The sequence below is a fragment of the Diadema setosum genome, chromosome 9 (genome assembly GCF_964275005.1).
Source record: "Diadema setosum chromosome 9, eeDiaSeto1, whole genome shotgun sequence".
In the NCBI taxonomy this organism is placed as follows: Eukaryota; Metazoa; Echinodermata; class Echinoidea; order Diadematoida; family Diadematidae; genus Diadema; species Diadema setosum.
The window spans coordinates 39054384-39075471 of NC_092693.1; the positions used below are offsets into that span (position 1 = coordinate 39054384).

The 21088-nt window shown below is 39.9% G+C and overlaps 1 protein-coding gene across 1 annotated transcript; it reads left to right on the plus strand.

Annotated features, from left to right (window-relative positions):
• Positions 1–14926: 14926 nt before the first annotated feature.
• On the plus strand, positions 14927–19705 carry LOC140233387 (uncharacterized). Its single transcript, XM_072313493.1, has 2 exons — positions 14927–15894; positions 16555–19705. The coding sequence occupies exons 1-2, from the start codon at positions 14927–14929 to the stop codon at positions 19703–19705; spliced, it is 4119 nt and encodes a 1372-aa protein (XP_072169594.1).
• The last annotated feature ends 1383 nt before the right edge of the window (positions 19706–21088 follow it).

Consider the following 21088-nt stretch of genomic DNA (forward strand, 5'->3'; position numbering starts at 1 on the left):
GTATCTGGACAAGTCGGGACCGGGGCTCATCCGGATAAGGGATTTGGCCGGATACGGAGACTCAATGCTTTATACACGTACATTCTACATACACATGTACTGATGTAGCGAATTGTAGTACCACATGTAGTAATGTGTATACTGCAACCTTTCATTGTTACATTTGGGGATGTTAAAATGTCTGAAGGTAAGCAATTTGGAAGGAAATTTGATGTAATGTATGTTAATCATGTTCGAAGTAATATGTAATTCATGTGTGTTTGTGTAGGAGTTCTCAAGGAGTTAGGAATCCCCCTTTCCTCCCGTAATTATTAAAACAAAAATCACGGCGAGATTGCGTCCGTATAATAGAGAGATCCGGATAAAGGGAGGCCGGATAAGAGAGGTTCAACTGTAAATCAAATTTCTGACTACAACAACTGAATTAAAGATGAAATCAAATCTCATAACAAAATATGAGGCATGCTTAAAAACACATTTTAGTATTAACCAAATATTGTGTGCAAGCAAAAGTTTAGTGCAACTAGATTTAATTTTCATTGCAACTGATTGACAAATTGCCCTATACATCGACGTAAATAAGCACTGAATTGATCAGTGTTTTAGTAGTAGCCATGATAAAAAATCATGGGCGTACCGTACATACTCGAGCAGGTGATCAGGAGGTCGTAGGTTCGAATCCTGCTCGAGTATGTATGCCCATGATTTTTTATCATGGCTACTACTAAAACACTGATCAATTCAGTGCTTATTTACGTCGATGTATAGAGCAATTTGTCAATCAGTTGCAATGAAAACATCTCAACGGAAGAATTTCATGAATTTGAATAGATTTAATTTAGAATGCACAGTTGTATCTTTCAACCAGTTAACATTTCCAAAGCAATCTTGATGTTATATGACTTTTTGATTTCATTGTGCCACTTAGTAAGCCTCATAATGTATTTCATGAATACAAATATGCTATACAAAGTCATGATTGACTTTCATTGTATCATCATGACAACCCAACTCTTCAGACTGAAGAGCACTAAAAAAAATAATAACACAATAAAATAAAAAAATAAATCATAAGAACTTGTTGAAGACAGCACACTGAAGAGCAGGAATACTGATATCAGTGAAGTGTACATGTATGACTCTATGAGGTACTTTATTTTACAGTTTGTGGATATTACAGAGGTCTCTAGAATTGTTTTGTCGTAGACTGATATTTCCTCTTTTTTGAATTGTTAAAGAATGCAACAATAGAAGCATAGTTTAACACTACATGTATGAAGTGGCTTTCAAAATCAGGGCTCAAAGATTTAATTTTAAAAATTTCAAATTTGAAAAATTGCAAGGATTTTCCACAAAAACATAAATACTTTTCAACCTCTTCTGGAAGCACACAGAGTGTACAGAATAGCAATATCTTATGAGTAGGTTCAACAGAGTGACATGGGCTTCTCTGTGTAATTCTTCCATACTGATTGATACTCTGGTCTCAACTTTCTTGAATTTGATTAACTATTTCTTCAAGTTCATCCAGAGTAGAGAGAGAGTGTGTGTGTGTGTGTGGGGGGGGGGGGCACTTCTTAAGTATGACTTTTTCCCTTCCACCTTCTTAAAATAATAATTTCTACGAACATTTTTCCTTTTTCATATCTAGAGCATGCCCATCAAGTGTGGGTTTAGGAATTGAGTGCAAATCACCAGTCTGAAAAAAAAAACCTACAAATGTTTGGAAATATTCAAATTGTATCAGCTCATTTCTCTTATTACAAGTATTCTCATATCTTATTTACTGTATGATATTAGAAGTAAAAGTTGTGATAAAAATAGCATCAGATGATGCTAAGTTTAGTATCATAACTTGTTTGCCAGTTTGGGACATCTGGCTAACAGTACTGCCTGAAATCACAGGAACTTTCACTGCAACAAGTCTACAAACATGTCAACATCCTGCTTCATCGCAGGAGACCCGGATTTTATCATTCTAATTCTCAGGTGAAGGTCCATTTATTTCCTGCTTTGTTTTGGTTTGTTTTGCTGAGGTTCAATAAGGAACTGCATCTGCTCAAGCACTATTTTATCAATGCAATCAGAAGTTTAGTAATGAAGAGAGCTGCATTTCAAAGTCATACATAAATTTATCTTCACTTTTTTTTTCAAAGGTTGTACAGCAGGTGGAGGGGGGGGGGAGGGGGAGGAGGTACAGTATGTTGAACACCTCTCACTAATTAGACCCACTTTGAAAATAATTTCTTAATCTTCTTTTTTTGTGTGTGAACAGAATGCACACTTATGTAAAGCTTACTCAGTAAACACTGGTTTGAAAACAATGAATGAAAGCTTATACATTTTGCAACTGACTGACAAATTGTCCTATAGTAGGACAATTTGTGAATCAATTGCATAAAACAAAACAAAAACAAAAACAAAAAGCAAAAACCCCACAAACACAACGGAAGAATTTCGTCAAATTGAAGCTTATGCATTGTACAGACCTACGGATTTCACTGCTGTGTAAGCACTTATGTTGGTATAACATGCACTGTAATATAGAACATGAATTGTGCATTTTAAGTCACAACTCGCATGTTGCCAACAGTGATATGAAACAAAACATTGCATGCAGCACATACATGTAACAGGATAAAGTAATCTGAAAGAAAAAAAAATGTGTCGTTGACACACAGTTCTACCTTCAGTCTCACAAAATATTTTCATCATTGAAAATACTCCCACTTTATAAACTTCCAAGAAGTCCATTGTGGCACTTTATGTGCTCATTGCGAGACAAAACGGTTTATCCTTGTCATTTTGTTTGGAATGTGCCACACATTTCTGAGCCAAGGACAAGATGTGTATATGGATGCACATACAATTGTACATGTACTGTTGCTAGATGGTCATGCTCAGAATAATCATTCTTAAATACAGTGCTTGTTTTGTATGTCCACTCTTCATTTTTTAAATTCTTTTTACAAAGATGTGCCCAACATTCCTCCAACAGAAAGTACTCAGTCACACTAAGACGTAAAAAAGAAAAAGAAAAAAAGTTATGAGCACAACAGCCTTCATTTACTGTACAGTTAGTACAATGAATGTGCAAATTTCATAGAAAAGTCACCTCTAGTAAAAAAAAAAGTTGAATCTCATGGCAAAGTTCAACTATCTAAAAAAAAGAGAGAGAAAAGGCAGATACGCAGGTTGTCATCAGGTGCCTGTAATATGGGCATATATTCCACCCTACTGTGAATGAGTGATTCTAAAGCTGTCTTCTCAATGTGGCAGGGGAGGTACATCCTACATAGGTTTATCAGATCATACAATGCATATTAGTGAGCTTCTAAATCTAATATCCTTACTGCCAAGAGCACAGGCAAGACTGGGTGGTGTGAACAGTGGCCCTAATAAACAAAGAGTTTGTATTATTTATACAAAAGAAAGCCTGATACACAGCTTGATACACACAGCAAGCCTAATGAACTATACGTAATCAAAAACAAAATGTATCACCCAAAGCCCCTGGATGTCTATCTACGTGTACCATCAATAACACACTCAATCTAAAAGAGAAACATAGTACAGTCTTAGTGTGATAAGCATGTCAGAAAATCATCTAGGGTAGTCAAGCATTGAGGTCACGGAAACCCCAGCAAAGCCAACAGAGTTGAAGTTTCTGGGAAGAGAAGATGATTACACATAATGATCTTTCCTCTTACCAATTGAGTCAAATGCAGGACCTTCAAGAAAAACACTATTCCAGTGAGTCCTTCTTATATCTAATCACATTCAGTCTGTAGATTATTTATCATTTTCTGCGTGAGAAGCATGAGCTCAGCATACTGATTTCAGCAGTATGAAATTAAATTACTTTCACCATCGTAAAGTTGTTTCAACTTGGGAGAGCGTAAATCATTAGTCCAATGTAACATCATATTCATGCATAAAAACCTGAATATTTACAATAAATAAACCTCATATCTACAGAGAGAAAATTACCTGTACTAAGCAGAAGAGAATAAACTTAATCTGGCTATGATAGTCATGGAAAAATTCAAGTCTCCTTTTATTTTCATCAACTGCTGAGAGCATATAAGACACAAGCTGCTTGATGCAAAGGCATAAGATTTCTTTGGGGGTAATTTGCAATAACTATGGATCAGTATGTTGAGATATATCTGAAACACAAAACCTTGAAATAAAAATTCTGGAGAAATATGCTGTCCAACACTTCTGAAGCTTTTACTTACAATGGGAAACAATCACACACTTGACAGTACTGGTACGTGGCATATACTGTCACACAGGATTACACTTACAGTGTCATCACGTACTGGACTTGCAGTAACTTCTTGGAAAATGTGCAGCCATGTGTGACATTGCTACTCCCATTGCTGAAAATGTCAATGTATGACAATGGGAATATAATTCCTTCTGCTGGTTGGGTTTGAAGTGGTCATGAGAAATCACAAAATGTTATGAGTAGTGACCACTGCCGATGTCTTAAAAGGAAATGAGGGCATTGCAGCATGAAAAATGACTCCACAATGTGGTAAATACCTACATCTTCAAATCTATGGTATTAAAATGAAATATTTGCCTTACAGGACAAGCTCTAAATATTCCATCTTCTGTGAAGTGGAAGATGTGGCCCAAGCAGTAACAGATAATTAAAACATAATAAAAATAATACGCTTGTGATTTGACAAAGGATACACTCTGCTAGCAAATGGATCTTGACATCAAACATCGAGGAAATTCAGAAAGACTGCATGACATCATACTTTAAAAAAGGGGGTAATTTTGATTGATTTGTTGCTACATATTTCCTAGCAGTTTGATGAATTGAGTAGCTTTCTTTTTCTATGACAGAGGATATGGTGTTGCAACACTTCACATCTAACTCAGAATGACCCATTTGTACACACAAGGCAAAAAAGCTGTACTTGATGGGCAAGTTCACCCAAACATACATATGTGTACAATTGTCTGTGTGGATTGAGTGAATGCAGCAATATCAAAAGGAACACATCAGTGAACCTTCCAGGAAAACCTGACAATCTGCTCAAAAGTTATGAATTTTTAAAGTTCCTGAGCAGCCATTGCTGGATGAACAGACCACTACTGTTTGTGATGTCATGTATGTTCAATGATTATGACAGAAAAATATAGAGAGAATTCCACAATTTTTTTTTGAATTTTTATAATGAAAAGTACACACTCCCTAAACTTGTTACTGACACATATTAAGGGTACAATTTCGTAACAATGTCTCCGATGCTTTCTGAAAGAGGTAAATAAAGCGCTCTTTGATTTTGATAGAAGTATGAAAATGTGTTGAATTCTCTTTATATTTTCTTTATACTGTTGATATCACAAACTGCAGTAGTCTTCTCATCCAGCGATGGCGGCACAGAAACTTTAAAAATTCATAACTTTTGAACAGATTGTCTGATTCTTCTCAAACTTTCACTGTAATATGTTCTAATGATATTAGTATTACTGCATTCACTCAACCCACACTTATATTTGGGTAAACTTGTCCTTTAACCACACTGTATTTTCTTTACTGTGCAGCTTGACTTTTGCCTCCATGTTCTTGCACTATGTACATGTAAATATAATGTCCCCCTCCCCTCTAAAAAAATATTTAAAAGATAAAAAAAAAATATATATATATTTATATATACAGCTGTATATATATATATATATATATATATATATATATATGTATATATATATATATATATATATATATATGTATATATATGAAATTGGACTTTCTAAAACAATAACTTAATAATAGTGAATCAATCAACATGCAATATCAGGGTGGACATGTGTACGTAACATGACATACACTGCACATATTGCAGAAAACCACATTCAGTTTGCTTCAGTGCTCACAGAGAAATGGGGATCTTTGTAAAGCATGTCAGAATTCCCTTCCTTCCAAGTTTTGTAAGCACATACATTGTCCATTGTGTTCACTCCTTACAAATATGAAGTTGTTCATTGTGTTCTTCCACAAAAATATCTCTCTTGGAGAAGTAACAACCTGTTTGTTTTCATTTCCAATGATATGAATGATGAATAACACATTGATGACAGATGTGAAAGGAAGCAGGTTTCTCAGTTTTGCATACATTGGTAAGATGTGAAAATGAATGATTAAGAAATATATTGAATTATTAACTCATGGAAGACTGGAATGAGTTCTTTAACCTTTTTGGTTTTCTATTTGTTTGTTTTTTCCTTTTTTATCTTTTTTTTTCCTCCTGATCTGTGCTTCCTTTCCCTAAATATCAGCCTTTTCCTTGCTGAGGTTGGTCACTAGCTTTCTTGCCCAATAAGCAAAATACAATCATTCATATGGATGCCACAAGCATCAGAGTGCCAAACTTTCAAGAAGCTGGTTAAAGTTTTGTTGAGCCTCTTCTGTTTTGTTTTGGTATTTTTTAGATGCGCACAGCATTGTACAATTTCTAGTGAGTAAGCACTATTCATCTGGGCACATGATGGCATGCACACAAGTATAATACATTGTACATGGATAGAAAAATCTATCTGTTCGGAGTAGTTCTATACTTTTTTTTTTTACTTTGATGACTTTCTTTCGAGACAGACAAGCCTCTCATACTAATAGACACCACTATGGGAAGATGCTTCTACGGACGAAAAGGGTGAGGTACCTCACCCTCTTCATTTACATCTACACGTAAACAGTCCTAGATCAGCAAATTTAAATGTAAATAGTACACAATCAACATGATGTACGTTAAATACTGCACTCACCAGCTGTTTGAAATATCGAAGATTTATGTGGAATTTTCATGGAAAAAGACACAGCTACCAGCTTGTCAGCATGCTCATAGCATGCTACGTAATAGCACACTGATAATAATTGATCATCAGCAAATGCATCCGTTAGCCAATCACTTTGGTTTCTGTGGGTAGAGCATCCCTATCCCCCCCCCCCCACCCAGTATCAGGCATGAATGCCTTCAGTCTGTGTAGTACAGGAGAGAGGGATTCCGTGATTCCGTAAAGCCAGACGTAGTCTCCTCAGAACATAACCCTGACGATATACAACTGTAGACTCTATGCAGACTGATCTTTCGCTGCAAGTTTCAGTCTAGATACAAAGTGTAGTATGCCAACGGCGATCTGTATTCACCATGAACTTCGGGATGAAGACTGCAATTGCCATGTAATCACAGCCACCATAAAAGCTTTAAAAAAGAAAAGCGGCACAATGTTTAATATTAATACACCGACTAAAATTTCACTGTGACAAAGCTGTTTCTCACTATTAACCATAACGTGGCGCTTCTACTAGCATCCAGTGTACAATTACCAAATATTTCTACTAGAACCTGTTCTTAACATAGCCATTTGGCAATGTGCCCGGCATCAAACCGAAACTAGAGCATTAAACACAAACAACAGCTCCAGCAATTACTTGCACCGTGTATGATCTAGACATCTAACATTTCTTGTACTCTCCACTATGGGGGTTGGACAACTCAACCGCGGCATAGCCCAACCCGGGACAGCTCGACCGGGTCAAGTTGTTTAGGGTCGGGTTTGCCATTGGACAACTCAACCCAACTTTATTTGTTACAGATTTTAATTCTACAGAATGAAACATATATTTGTCACATAAATGGCAAAGATTAGTAATAGTAAGATTAGTAGTGATGTATAAAAAAAGGTTTTATTGACTTCTAAAAGCAATTTCTTTTTATTTTCTAATGCTGCGAAGCAATGTTTCATGGCATTTCCATGCTCTGAAAATCTCGGCAACTGAACTTTTTCTTGTGACAACAGCCTGCATGGTAAGGTGAAATTAGTTGAGAAGTTTCCATGAAATATATGTATGTAAAACAAACAAAAAAAGATATTTCATATACAATGTACGTACATGTGTTTTCTATCCTTGTTGACATTTCCACGTGCAGAGGAATCATTATAGTGAGAAAATTAAACAAATGTTGTCTAAGTAATTGCCTTTGCTTGCAATTGTACTCAATCAGTTGTAACACCGTGGTGCGCTCAGGGTGCCACTGGCTCCCACTGATACCAGCACAATGGGATGTGAACGGGATACCAGGCCACGGGGCTGGCTTTCATGCAGCTCTACGGGTGGAGCGAGCTGCGTTTGCAGCACAGTTATGAAGTCAGCCTTTTTAGAGCAGGGAAGACATCATGAAATATTGCTTCACAGCATCAGAAAATATAGCCCTAACAGACACCATGCTCCGGCGTCTCCGTGTGCCAGCGTTTTAGAGCGACTGGGCCGTGTATAGTTACAGAAAATGTAACTTTTTTTATACAGCTGTACATCATTTGACTAATCTACATGTATGCCATTCATGTAACAAAAATGTGTTTCATTCCGTAAAAATCTGTAACGAGTAAAGTTGGGTCGAACTGTCCAATCGCAGATCCAACCCTAGACAACTTGACCCGGTCGAGATGCCCAGGGTCGGGCTATCCCGCGGTCGAGTTGTCCAGGAACCTCCACTATGCACCTGTTGTACCTGCACCTCAATTACTGTGTTTCACACACACACACACATCCAAAGTAAGTTTGCAAGAATCTTCAAGTTTTGAGGGAGGCAGACTGAACAAGAAGAGAAGAATGCCCCAATGTGTTGTAAAATTTACTGTATGTGACTGACGCTAACACATGCAACATTGTGCAACATGCACCGGGTTTGCGAGATAGATAACGCAGGAGATTAACCATGTTATTGTTAACGCCAAAAGGCATGCCTTGCCCTGAGTGTGATAACTTTGTTGTGAGAACCCTCCAATCAATAGACCTGGTTAGTATGATAAGTATGATCGAAAAAGAAATGTTTAAATTTACCGTACCTCTAACACCATGGTCCATGCCATGAACACTATCATTAGACATTACTCTATGAACTGATGAATCTAGACATCTAACGTTATAATTTACTTCTGTTGTACCTGCCTTCTGGCTACCGGTCTAGTCTTGTCGTTGTAGACAGGGAGGTGAGTTGTAGACCAGCTAACGTTACATCTAACACTGGACAGCTCTCATCTCAAAGGCCTAACGTTGTGTTGGGCGTTAGGGTCCTTGCTATCACTAACGTTTAAAGTTTACTTCTCTCGCTCGTTTGGTCAGTTGAGTTGTACATACTTAGTCTCTAGTACAGTACAGTCAGTAGCCTGGTAGGCCTAGATCAATAGATCAATAGTGTTCTACTAGCTGAATCAGAATGCTTACCAGCAGTTGAGTTATGACAGATGTCGCCTGTCAGTTACAAAATATCTGTGCTCAGAAGTTGGGAGACAGTCTGCTGACATCATTCCTAAGAAAAATGTCCGTTCTTCCCCATTCCAGTAGTCCGAATTCCATGTTTTCCTCTGTCCTTTCGCCGTAGTTCGAGATAGTGAATTCATGCATGCAATTCAATGTTTATAAGTTGAGACGGCTAGAGGATCGACGACAAGATGAGAGTGCATGCGCATGCAGTGGGAATGCGCGCACGTATGGAAGCGCTAACAGCACGGTTTAGTGTGTGCATTACCCGCTACGGCTCCGGCGACCACTCGATTCGCACGCAACATCCATTCACCGTCTTCCTTGATCCTCCTATCGATTTAGCGGGCAGCCTACGAGAGATCCTGTACTGTATGAGCCTCATCCATTCGTGAAAGGTCAATGTGTGCCAATTTGCGGAGTTAGGTGTGTTTCTTAGCAATGTCTCACGCACTTTCAAGGGTACACCTATGCATAGCAGTGCATGTTGAAAAGATACTCTACGAAAGGACGTATTGCTAATGATCCAATCAGTATAACTATTCATAGCAAGGAAAGATAACAGATTTGGCCTATTCACACAATAGCGAAATCATAGCTCACTTGATAGAACGAAGAGTTGTATATGAACATCTAAAGAAAAAAAGCTCTTAAACGAAAACCCATCTTACTCTAAAGATCTATTCACTGTCAAAGATATGATATTCTCATGCAGGGAAGCAGATGAAAAAAAAAAAAAAAAAATCTCGCCTGCTCTATTCATGTATTACAAGTCAGAAGTAATCTAAGGATATGTCCCCCATGTCCCATACGTACATCGAATGGACCATCAAGGTTTCATATCTCTCTAAATAAAGCCTTTAATTCCCTTTTGTGGGGACGTCTGGAAAGTAATTCATGTACAATTACTGTTATTGGGTTATTGTAGACACAGCTAAAAGATGACGACGATCAGGGGCGGATCTAGCTTTTTGCTAAGGGGGGGGGGGGGAGCTTTTTGCTAAGGGGGGGGGGGGTTAACCCAACGACGATGGGTCATGACAAGAAAAAAAAAAAAATTCTTCAAAAATTTTCCTGCCACTTCTCTTCCAAAATCGGGTGACAAGCAAAAAACAAAAAAAAAACAAAAAAAAACAAAAATAAAAAATAAAAACAAAAACAAATACAAACAAACAAACAAACAAACAAGAAAAAGAACGGTTGAGGGGTTAAACCCTGAAACCCCTAAACAAAACAAAGAAGTACAAAAAAGAAACCCACTGTCAAGGGGGCAGGGTCTATACTACCTCCGGATCACCCCCCCCCCCCCCCCCCCCCACCGGGCCACACACCCCCACTGACGACAGAGAGGAAGAAGGATAGGAGGAGGAGGAAAAGAAGGATTGAAGAAGAAGAAGAAGAAGAATTAACAGGGAGAGGGAAAGAGAAATTCATTGATTTAGTAAGTAGGCCTACAGGCCTACTCCAGATTGACTGTACATAATGATATAGAGGAGTATTGCGAGTAACATCACAATCAATAAAATAGAGTTTAGATTAGGTCGATTTTTCATATCTCCTTCATGAGACTGAGCATGTAAAGTTGTGATCATTACTGCAATATGTAGGCCTACAGATTGAGTGTTGATAATCACTTAAATGTGAATATATCCCTATGCTACATGGTTTAATTCTGAGCTCAGGCTATGCTCGCAGTAAAGTTCCTTTCTAACCCCGGTGTGAATCTAGTCTACAATTAATAGATTGGAAAGATTCTGAGCTCTTTGAATATTTGTAAGCCAAACCTCTACAATTAACAAGATATTTTTAATAAATCACTGAGAAATCTTTATCAAAATCGTTTTCTGAGAATGACAAATTGGCATTTTAATTCACTTTGTATTTCTACTTTTCTTTTGATTGGCTCTAAACGTGGAGCTACAATAATTTCTTTCTTTACAAATAATGTAAATTCCCTAGATTTTCTATGAACCATAGGCCTACCCATGCCAATGGGTGCCCATAGCTTCGTAGGCCAAGAAAGCTGAAATGTCACGTTTTGATGTACACTGTCGAATTGCGTGCATCGAGTTTTTGAGTATCTCAGGGCGCCATGTACTAGCCATTCAGCCACTCTAAAACGTGAGGTCGTGGAAACGGGACTAATCTTCTCATCCTCGATGCATCGCGAATGATATCGAATATCGAGGAGCAAGCGCGAGCGTCGATATTTCGCGATCGCGAGCGCGCCCTCTGCGTTTACAACAAGACAGCTAGAACTGGATGTGCAACTTTTCCCAGGCAGGCCAAAACGTCGACTACTAGAGCTGGTAACTACGAAGAAGATACTGTCGTATAGATTTCTGAAATCGTCATTATGGTAAGAACCAAACACTTGATTTCTATGAAGCAAGATTTGAACTCCCCCCTTTTCCCCCGACAATCAAAGACGGCTACACATCTGGTCTAGTATAGAATAATTTTGACTCCCCGTAGACGTACTGACACGAGCGATTGAGCGAGTTATTCGGCTATCCATATGATGTAGCTAGTCCCATACATGCAATTAGATTGTTGGTTGGTAATACACGAAGAGTTGTTTTTTACGTTTAACATGCCACCAAAAGACAATATTTATTTGGTAATGCTTTTGACTAGACTAGGTGTCTAAACTAGATTGCAGGGCATACCTCTCATGAAGAGCTTGTAAACACCCTTGTGTTGAAAAGGAATTTTGAGGCTTCTATCTAAAAGTTTATAGACCATGAATGATGGCATGAAATAAACTTTCCTCTCGTACAAAGAAAGTAGAAATACTAGAAACCTTGTGGAATTGTCATGATCGTGGCAGTATATGCAGTCTATTTAATATAGGTACTTCTCTCCGCATGGTTACTTGAGTATTTGCTTGGGTAAAGGCAGAGTTACCCGTAGTGACCGGATGGTCATGGCTGCTCGTTTAGGTCATGCTTTGCTGGGGAGTGTTGGTCGTGATCGTGTGGCGATACACTCAAGCAGTGCGCACACTGAAACAACCGCAGTAGCACTATAAAATAGCAGACAATCCAAAGTGAAGCACACACTGTGCACAGCTTGGTACAAAGCATTTTAAATTCATGCAGGGATGGACAGGTTTTGCAGTCAAATATGCATATTTTGTCCAATGAACATTGCATGATGCCTCGCTTTGGATTGCGATTGTAATACCAAATTCATAAGTCCAAGCAATAGATTTCATGTGAGTAAAACAAAATTTGAAGTACAATGGTACAAAGTAGAATCTTTTGTTTTAATGTTTTGTAGCTGTTTCCTACAAGTAGGCAGGGGTATCTCTATGAAAGTGTATGGGTACTTGTCAGATGCAGTGCAAAGCTCAGCTTGTCTGGTCGGGCTATTGGATCATAATCATATTCTTGATGTCCAGTTAAGTCTTTTTGTCATGGTGAACTGCAATTGAAATTTCAGTGGCATAATCATCCCATATTCTAATGCAATGATCAATTTTAATTTTTATTAAAAGTGTTTACTGCTGTCTTCAACACTTGTGTTATACCAGTACAAAAATGCACTGTGATCCAGGAGTCTGACAATTTACACTACCACACTTTGATCTGTTATTTAAAGGACAACACATGATGGCATTTTCCCCCAGTGCAGTATCAACCTTGCTGCTTTTGTGATAAATTAGGGTGAATGAAATATTTAATCATATATTTCTGGTCAGTTTTCCCCTATTTGCTTGAATTCATTTTATACTAGGGTGCATATACACCCCAGTTCATTTTATCAAGTTTTATTTTTCAAACGTAACCCATTGAGGACGGACTAATTTTGCTACAACATGCATTTCCCATAGACACTTGCCCTGGTATACTCGGGACTCGTCCTCAACAGGTTAAGAATGTTGATATAACTAGTATCACTTCAATGAAAATGTCCCTTTTTCTTGTCCACTGGAAAATATAGTGTTATACTGTATATGTTATAAATGTTATATTAACATTTGAAGATCAGTATATATCAGAAGGAAAACGATTCTTGGAGGATATTATTGCAACAGTGTCTTAATTTAGGAATCCATCATGTCATTCTGTGATGTGATTTTATTTTTGATGCTTGCCAGTCAATCCAAATTAATAGCTTCAGTTTTTTCAACAGTGTTTTCAAAAGTCATGTCCCAATATGCCATCAGTCTTTGCTCAATTATTTTTGTGTACTTATCCCCTAAAATTTAATTTTTTTGAGGCATTTATATGTTCTATAAAATCTCAAGTTGCAGTGGTGCTATCTAATTTTTGTAATTTGTGTTGCCAAGCTGTGTTGAGCTCTATTCTATTGTATACAAAAAACATGGAGTACTTTCTCTTTAGATCTCCAAACTACCATAGTTTTGTAGATTCTTAGAGACATTTCATGTGATAATGCGCCATATAAATGTTGTGAATTATCATTTCTTAGCAAAAGGTTACATTTTGGTATTTAGAGAAATATTGAGTTATGAGCTATGAAATTGCATTTTTATTGTGAAGTAACAATATTTTAGTCATGATAAAAAGGGGAAAATTTGATGCAATCATGGCATATACCGTGGTATGCTTTGCCTGTGCTAGATGCACAGTAATTCTGCATTACCAGAAGTGCACAAGTGAACAACCTCTCCATGTTGTGTGTGAGTGCATAAGATCACCTTATTCATCTGCATCACCTGATCACTAGCGATGAATATGTGATAGGGAGAATTAATCCTCGCATATCCAACACTCGATTATATAAACGGAATGCAATCCCATACCATGTGCAAGTCAACTTTAATAATAATTAAATCAAATGAGAAGAAGGGTAAAACTTCAAAACCAGACTTCAAATAAGAAATTTATGGAATTTTCAATGTTTACAAGTTTTCATGAAATCCTGTATACGCCATATATTTAGTGAGTCCAAATTTTTGCGAATCAGGACTTCACAACGATTTAGCGAGTGGTTAAATTCTTGATCGTGGAGTGCAGTACTGGTCAAACGGAGAAATGTCATGTGCATGTTACAATCAGACAGGGATCAGAGTTAATATTTTTGCGTGCCTTCAAATTTGTGAATAGCATCTGGCTCGCGAAATTCGCGAAAATAAAAACCTCGCAAAATATTTGGCTTATTAAAGACAGTAGTAAAACTGGCCATAACTACAATGTATGTGCAAAGTGGCTGAAGTGGTGATATCATCAAATCAGAACTCTCCTATTTGTTGGTTAACAAAATACCAAAACATTGTGTTTTGGTACATGTAGATATCATAAGAGCTACTAAGAACTGTCTCCCCCTAAAAATCCTCATTACCAGGTTAAAAAATGAATTTGGAGTAGATATGTGTTTATGTAGGTCAATGGGAAACCGGTGATACCACGACATAATCACTTTATCTGATGTGTTATATGTTGCTACTAATATCAACATTTTGTATTAACTTGTGAAACCTACTAATATCAACATTTTGTATTAACTTGTAAAACCTTGAATTTCCATAAATGATTCCAATTTTAAGGTCTGATTGTAAAGATAACTCAACCTTTCTGTTTGTTTGATCCTATCTTGACTATTCTGTTTAACCTTGGAGTCTTTGCTTTACTTTGTTATTCTTTTTCTGTAGGTGATTGCCTGGGAAGTGCAATGGAGTCACCAAAGAAGAAAAAACTGGCAGTTCCAGCATGCAAGAGGTCCGTGGATGATGGAGACACTCCAGATACATCGATGGAAGATCTATGTCGCAAGAAATTCAAACCAATTGCTCCCAAACCTGTGATCAGAAAGGACCAGCATCAGTCAGTACTCTCTGCAGCTCTTCCAGTCAAGAATGATGTTGCTGGGGGAAAGGAAGTCACAGTTCTTCCCTCACCGAAGCTGGATGCCAACAACTTGTATGTCATGAGGCCCAGTGGTTCCCTGCCACTGATGTGTGGAGGACCCATGATAATGCCGATACCAGTGCCTGTGGTGCCAGGCAAAGATGGTTCCTACATCCCACTGCAAGTCCCCATCCCCATTCCCGTCATGGTGCCAGTTGTCGTCAGTGTCAATCAGCCGGAGACTTCGAGTGCCTCCAGGAGCCCTGTGACTGTCACAGCAGACTCACAAAAGACCAAAGGGTCATCGGTTGTCAACATTACTGGTGCGCACGCAAGTAAAAAGGACAGCTCATTAGGGGCTTCTAAGCAAGATAAATCACCATCCACAGGAACCAAAACGAAACCGTGCAGATACAAGTATAGCATGATCAAGAATGGTTCCCTGTTCAAGGACATCTTACGTGGTGTCAGTGGGGACTTCATGGCAAACCATGGCATAACTTTTGAATTACCAGTTTCTACAGGTGAAGCTACCAGTACTACACAGGAAGCAAGTCAAGATGCATCTTCTGTGGATGGTATTAAAGACATAAGTAGAGAATCTCATGCCCCTAGTGACATTCCAAAAGAGGCATGTGCAACACCTTTGCAGACCAATCAGAATGGAGTGCAGATGATACAAAGCATTAATGTGACCCCATGTACTACTTTGTCAACATTGGAAGCTAGCAGGACACAACAAGCGCAAATTCCACCAGCTGAAAAGAGACCACCTCCTGTTTCTGTAGAAAGGCAAATTCCCATAACAGGAAACACTCGATGTACAACTCAGGAAGTTTCTGCACCAGGGAAGGGTGGACTTACTACACCTTCTGTCTCGAGCACTGCTGTAGTGCACAGACCACCACATCATGATTTTTCTACTCAGAAAACATATCTGAATCAACCAACTTCATCTTGTTCCAGCACAATCTTAACATCAAGTTCACACCATAACAATCTACAGCATCCATCCAGTACTAGTCTGCAGGTACCTTGTACTCCTACTGCCAATCTACAAGTGAGGCAAAACTCTGATGGAATATCGAGTGATCACCCACAGCCTAACAGAACTGATTCTAGTGTAACTTCATTGATCACAAGCACTCTACAGCCATTTGTCCAACCTATGATTCCTCAAAGCAGTTCTGGTGTTACAGTGACAAAAGCAACTCCGATGTCTTCAGTATCTGGATCAAATAACCCCTCACAAACCAGTTCTGCTTCTAATGTTCCAGTGGTCACCAGCAGTATTGTTCACAGGAGCCTTCCTTCATCCACTGCTGCTTTGGTAGAATCTATTAGTCATCCACAATGGAATTTTAGCCATGTCAATCAATTCAGAGGTATCCAAGGTACCCCTGGAAGCAGATTGCCTTCCCATCAATCCCAGAACATGCCCTTGTCTTGTAGTACTCCAAACAGAAATTCTGCACGTTTGGATGATTCCAGTCTGTACAGTATGGATGAAATGCATACCTTCAGTGTAGAGATGGACCAGTCATCAGGAAGCCTTTTAGGGTCTGATGACAATGTGAGTGCAGTCCTCGGTATGAGTGATGTTGGCATGCCTGTTTCTACCACCACTACTCTGTCAGACAGTCCAACACGACGAGCTGTTACAGCAATTGTCACACCTTTGCCTCGAAGTGCAGCTGGTACAGTGACCACTACAACAGGCGGGTCACAAACACAAGTATCAGAAACTGTCAGGGTTACATGTACTACACATGGCAGCTCCACAACTAATGTTGAATCTTCTACAGTGTCAATGCTTTCAATGACCAATCAGGCCACAGCCACTTCTACTCGCAATCATACAGGTTCATCAACTCAGTGTCAAACAAATCAAGTTTCTGGTGCAGAAGTGCGCAATCAGTGGAGTGGGGGTAATGTTGCAAGCAGCAGACAGCAACAGACCGGCCTTGTTTCTGTCCCCAGTCAGGCGAGTGTGCAGTCCCCGTGTACTGTGTCTACAAGTAACAACTGTGTACCACAGGTGAATGCAGCATTCCAGGGTCATAGCACAAGTACACAAGGAAATCCTCAAATCACTTCATTCCCAACTCAGAATAATATGGCATCTTGTAATGCTGGCCAGAAACTTCAGAGTATAACTTCACCACACAACCATGCAAGAAATTCACACCATGGCATTCACACGGCCACAACCTATTCCTCAAGTTCTCAAGCTGGGCATGAAATACAGAGACAGCAACGATCTGCATCATCGCATACATTAAGGTCACCAAGTGTGAATGTAGGACAAGGTGGGATTACTAACATTCGCTTTCCAAATACTTGCAGAACAGAACACCTGAATGTGCCACCCAGCAGCAGTGGTAAAGCTGTAAATAGCAACCAACCAGTTCCCAGGGATAGCGTTGCCACAAATGTGTCAAGGATTCCGGGTGGAGTTCGGAGTCAAAATGAACAGTCACACTATCCTGAAAATCGAGCCCCCAACATGGAAGTAAGGAATCACTCCCAAAGGGCTGGTGAAAATCAACAAAATCTCATGCAGAATGGTCCTGCTGTCTCTACACAGATTATCAATCCGGGAAGTGATAGGCAGAATATAACCAGTACTCAGAACCATCCTGTGTCAACCGCCTTCAGCAGTAGCACCTTCCATACAGCAACTCAGAGGCCCCAATTGCAGATGAATGCCACAAGAATGCCATCATCCTCAGACGTACATCCCGTCTGGCAACCCCAATGGACTGGAAATGCACAGGTGCGGCCCCACCATCCACCATTTGCCAGCAGTGTCGACCAGCACCATGTCACACGCCCATCAGCCACTGCACAGATGAGGCAGCAACCAGAGAGACCTACGCCTTCTGACGGCAATAATACGAGTGATACACTGATAGCGTCATCTACTGTGCAGTCTGTCCCACTCCAGAGTAATCTGACAGCTAGATCGGACATAGGTGAACAATTTCAAGTGAGCATGAGGACAGGACATCCAGCTGTTCCACCTACCCATCCTCCGCATACGAGAGCAGGAAATACAAATATTATCTCCACTTCTCATGCAGCTCAGGTACCTGTCTTTCCAGTAGCAAGTGAGAAAAGTGTGACTGCAGGTAATCATCCGAATCCTATGAATTTCAGCGCCCCAACAAATGAGCCAGGACCGAAAGTGCCGTACCCGTTGGTTCCTCCTATTATGTTTGGAAATTCTGCACCAGTTCCTGGGCTCCAAGTGGGAGGAATCCATGGTGTTCCTATACCAGGAAATTTCTCGAGTCACAGTGCTATGGGACAGAGTACTCAGGCACCTGCAATGATATCTGCTCCAACATCTCCTGTTCACCATCCCATCACCCCTGCATCACATGACAGACATCGTATGTATCTTCCATCTCATTACAGTACTCTCCACCGTCCTCTGTACATGCCTCCCAGTCCAGCTCCAAACTCTGAGATTCCTCTGCTCTCACCTCACTCATACGGCCAGCTTCATGTCCATGACAGTGTGTTGTACAGTCCAAGGTTTCCTTCATCTTTGCACAGACTCTCTCCTGGTGTGAATAACAACTTTCACCCTGCACCCCTCCATCGCAACTTCCCTTCTACTGATCACCTTGACAACTACGCCAGGAACCATCTCCCTCACCCATCACCACACTATGAAAATTCAATACCCACAGCACCACTGAGGATGCCTCAAGTTGGGCAGTCATCTCATCATACAGCTGATGTAGTAAGTTCTAGCAGCAGTCGGGTGCCTCGGCCTCTCGGCTCACTGCAACACAGCAGCATCCTGGCCAACAGGGAACAGAACTCATTGTTTGAGCAGAACTTACAGCGCCTGTTGGCTCACAGTGCCAGACGCCATAGTGCAGCACTTGCAGGTGCCCACAGGTATTCAAGTGCCCTGCCATGTGAGCACTCTCTGACCCACCATCCCATGGGCAGCTTTTCCTCTGTCTCATCATCCTGCATCCCACACACATCAACCACATTGTCTTTCAGTACCCCTATGACCGGCCCTATGACTGGGCTTGCTCAACCCAGTCAACCTCGGCCAACTCCCAGACTCCCGGAACAACCTCTATCCAGCAGACAAAGTAGTGCTCCACCAGCCATCAGCTCAGCCACAGACATGCCATCTGCAACAACTGTTTCCACTTCCATGACAGCAACAACATCAACTGTTGTGACCAGCCGAGCGATCATCGGCAACACGAGTGACAAGTACCTGCCACTGGAGCTGGTTGCACCGGACACCAGCAATGCTCAGACGGCACCATCTAGCAGTGCAGCTACCACTCCCTCTCAGGTGGCTGGGGATCAGATTGTGAAATGTGGTGACACAGTGCTTCAGTGTAGCCGCCAGGTCTTGCGCGAGTCGGGGCGCACCGTTCTGTGCTGCTGGTTCTGTGACTATCACACGGCGGAGCCACGCAAGATGCGTCGACACCAAAAGAAGGAGTCTGAGCCCCTCAAGTGCCAACTCTGCAGTTTTCACAGTGACTCTCGTTGTGCAGTCAACCAGCACTACAAGGAGGAGCACATGGACAAAGATGACCCATTCCGATCAGTTCCTCCCTAAATCTCAACAAGACACTGATAGTTCGTTCTGTTAACCATTATGTGTTTAGGGCTCTTTTCCTCTGCAGGGGGACTATAGGATTAAAAAGACAGGGACTTTGAACTGGATGACATCATATAGGCATAACTGTTGTCTTGCTTTGAAATTCTACACAACCACACATATGAAATAGGTCTTGGACAAAGAACAGAGGTATGATTTGCTTACAGAGCAATGATTTACCAGATATCAGCAGGCCATAGATTTATAGGTCTGCGTCATGTAAGCATGGTCTAGAAACTGGAAAGTCAATTCCTTATTGCCAAATATTCTTCGAACATAGTTTCAATCTTAGCCAATTTTTGCCTTGTATATGTGACCCTGCATCACAAAACCAAGAAAAAGTTGCCAGACATGGATTTTCAATTAAGGGCAGATTCTTAAAGAGCAGACTCTAAGCTTTAAAATGATGTATAACTCAATTCAAATGGACTCCTCTAACCTATCTTAATACTGGAAAGAAAGCACACACTCTGGAAAAGTGTGAACTGAGAAAAGAGGCTCTGAAGTACAGGGTTTATTCAAGCGCTTAATCTTTACCAAGCCGTGCTAGCCATGCAATCAAAGGGACAAAACACAGGAAGTAAACCACTGGAGCAACAACAATGAAGGAATTATCAGATTAAGCTGAAATTAAATATGTTTTATTAACACATTCTGTCCATGATTAATGCCAACTTTCAAAGCAGTAGGGTTATCCTTTCAAAAGCTATTAGACTTGAAAGTGAAGAGTGTGTAAAGGATTTCAAGAAATGAAAAGGGGACTCTGAGACATACCTGATCATTCTATTCTACCCCCAAAAAGTGTTGTAGAAAAACTGCTGAAAACACACTTTCCCATTCATGTTATGATCCCAAACTAAAGAATAATGTAGAAGGATAGCTCTTTCAGAAAATATGAAAAACTCAAGATTGACTCGGTTGACCCATTTCACCTTTTTTTAGTCGTGTAAAATCAAGGGGTGTGACTTTTTGTTTGTTTTGTGATGCACGGTCACATACTGTAAAAGTGGAAATTTTCGCGGTGTTTAAATTTTCGCGCATTTCGCGCAACCAGAAACTAGCGCGAAAATAAAAACACGCGAATATTTCTGCTTGCCATACGTTCCTGTGCGTGATGTCTTGATTCTGCGGAATTAAAAACACGCGAAACTCTTCTCACCCGGCCTAGCGCGAAAAATTAGTCGCGCGAAAATATCCACTTTTACAGTATATGATCTCTGTCTTTTTGACTGCATTATATTCTTTTCTTATTCTGTTGCCAGAAGTAACTTTTTCTAGTTCCCTTTTATTTCTTCAATATTCCTTACTTTTATTCTTTTTCTTTTTTTGCTGGCACCATAC

What these genes read in the sequence shown, in the direction of transcription:
- LOC140233387 (XM_072313493.1), top strand. Translation starts at nt 14,927, where the DNA reads ATGGAGTCACCAAAGAAGAAAAAACTGGCAGTTCCAGCATGCAAGAGG. An exon ending in CCTCCTGTTTCTGTAGAAAG is followed by an intron (nt 15,895 to 16,554) that starts GCAAATTCCCAT and finishes CTTGTCTTGTAG; the next exon opens with TACTCCAAACAGAAATTCTG.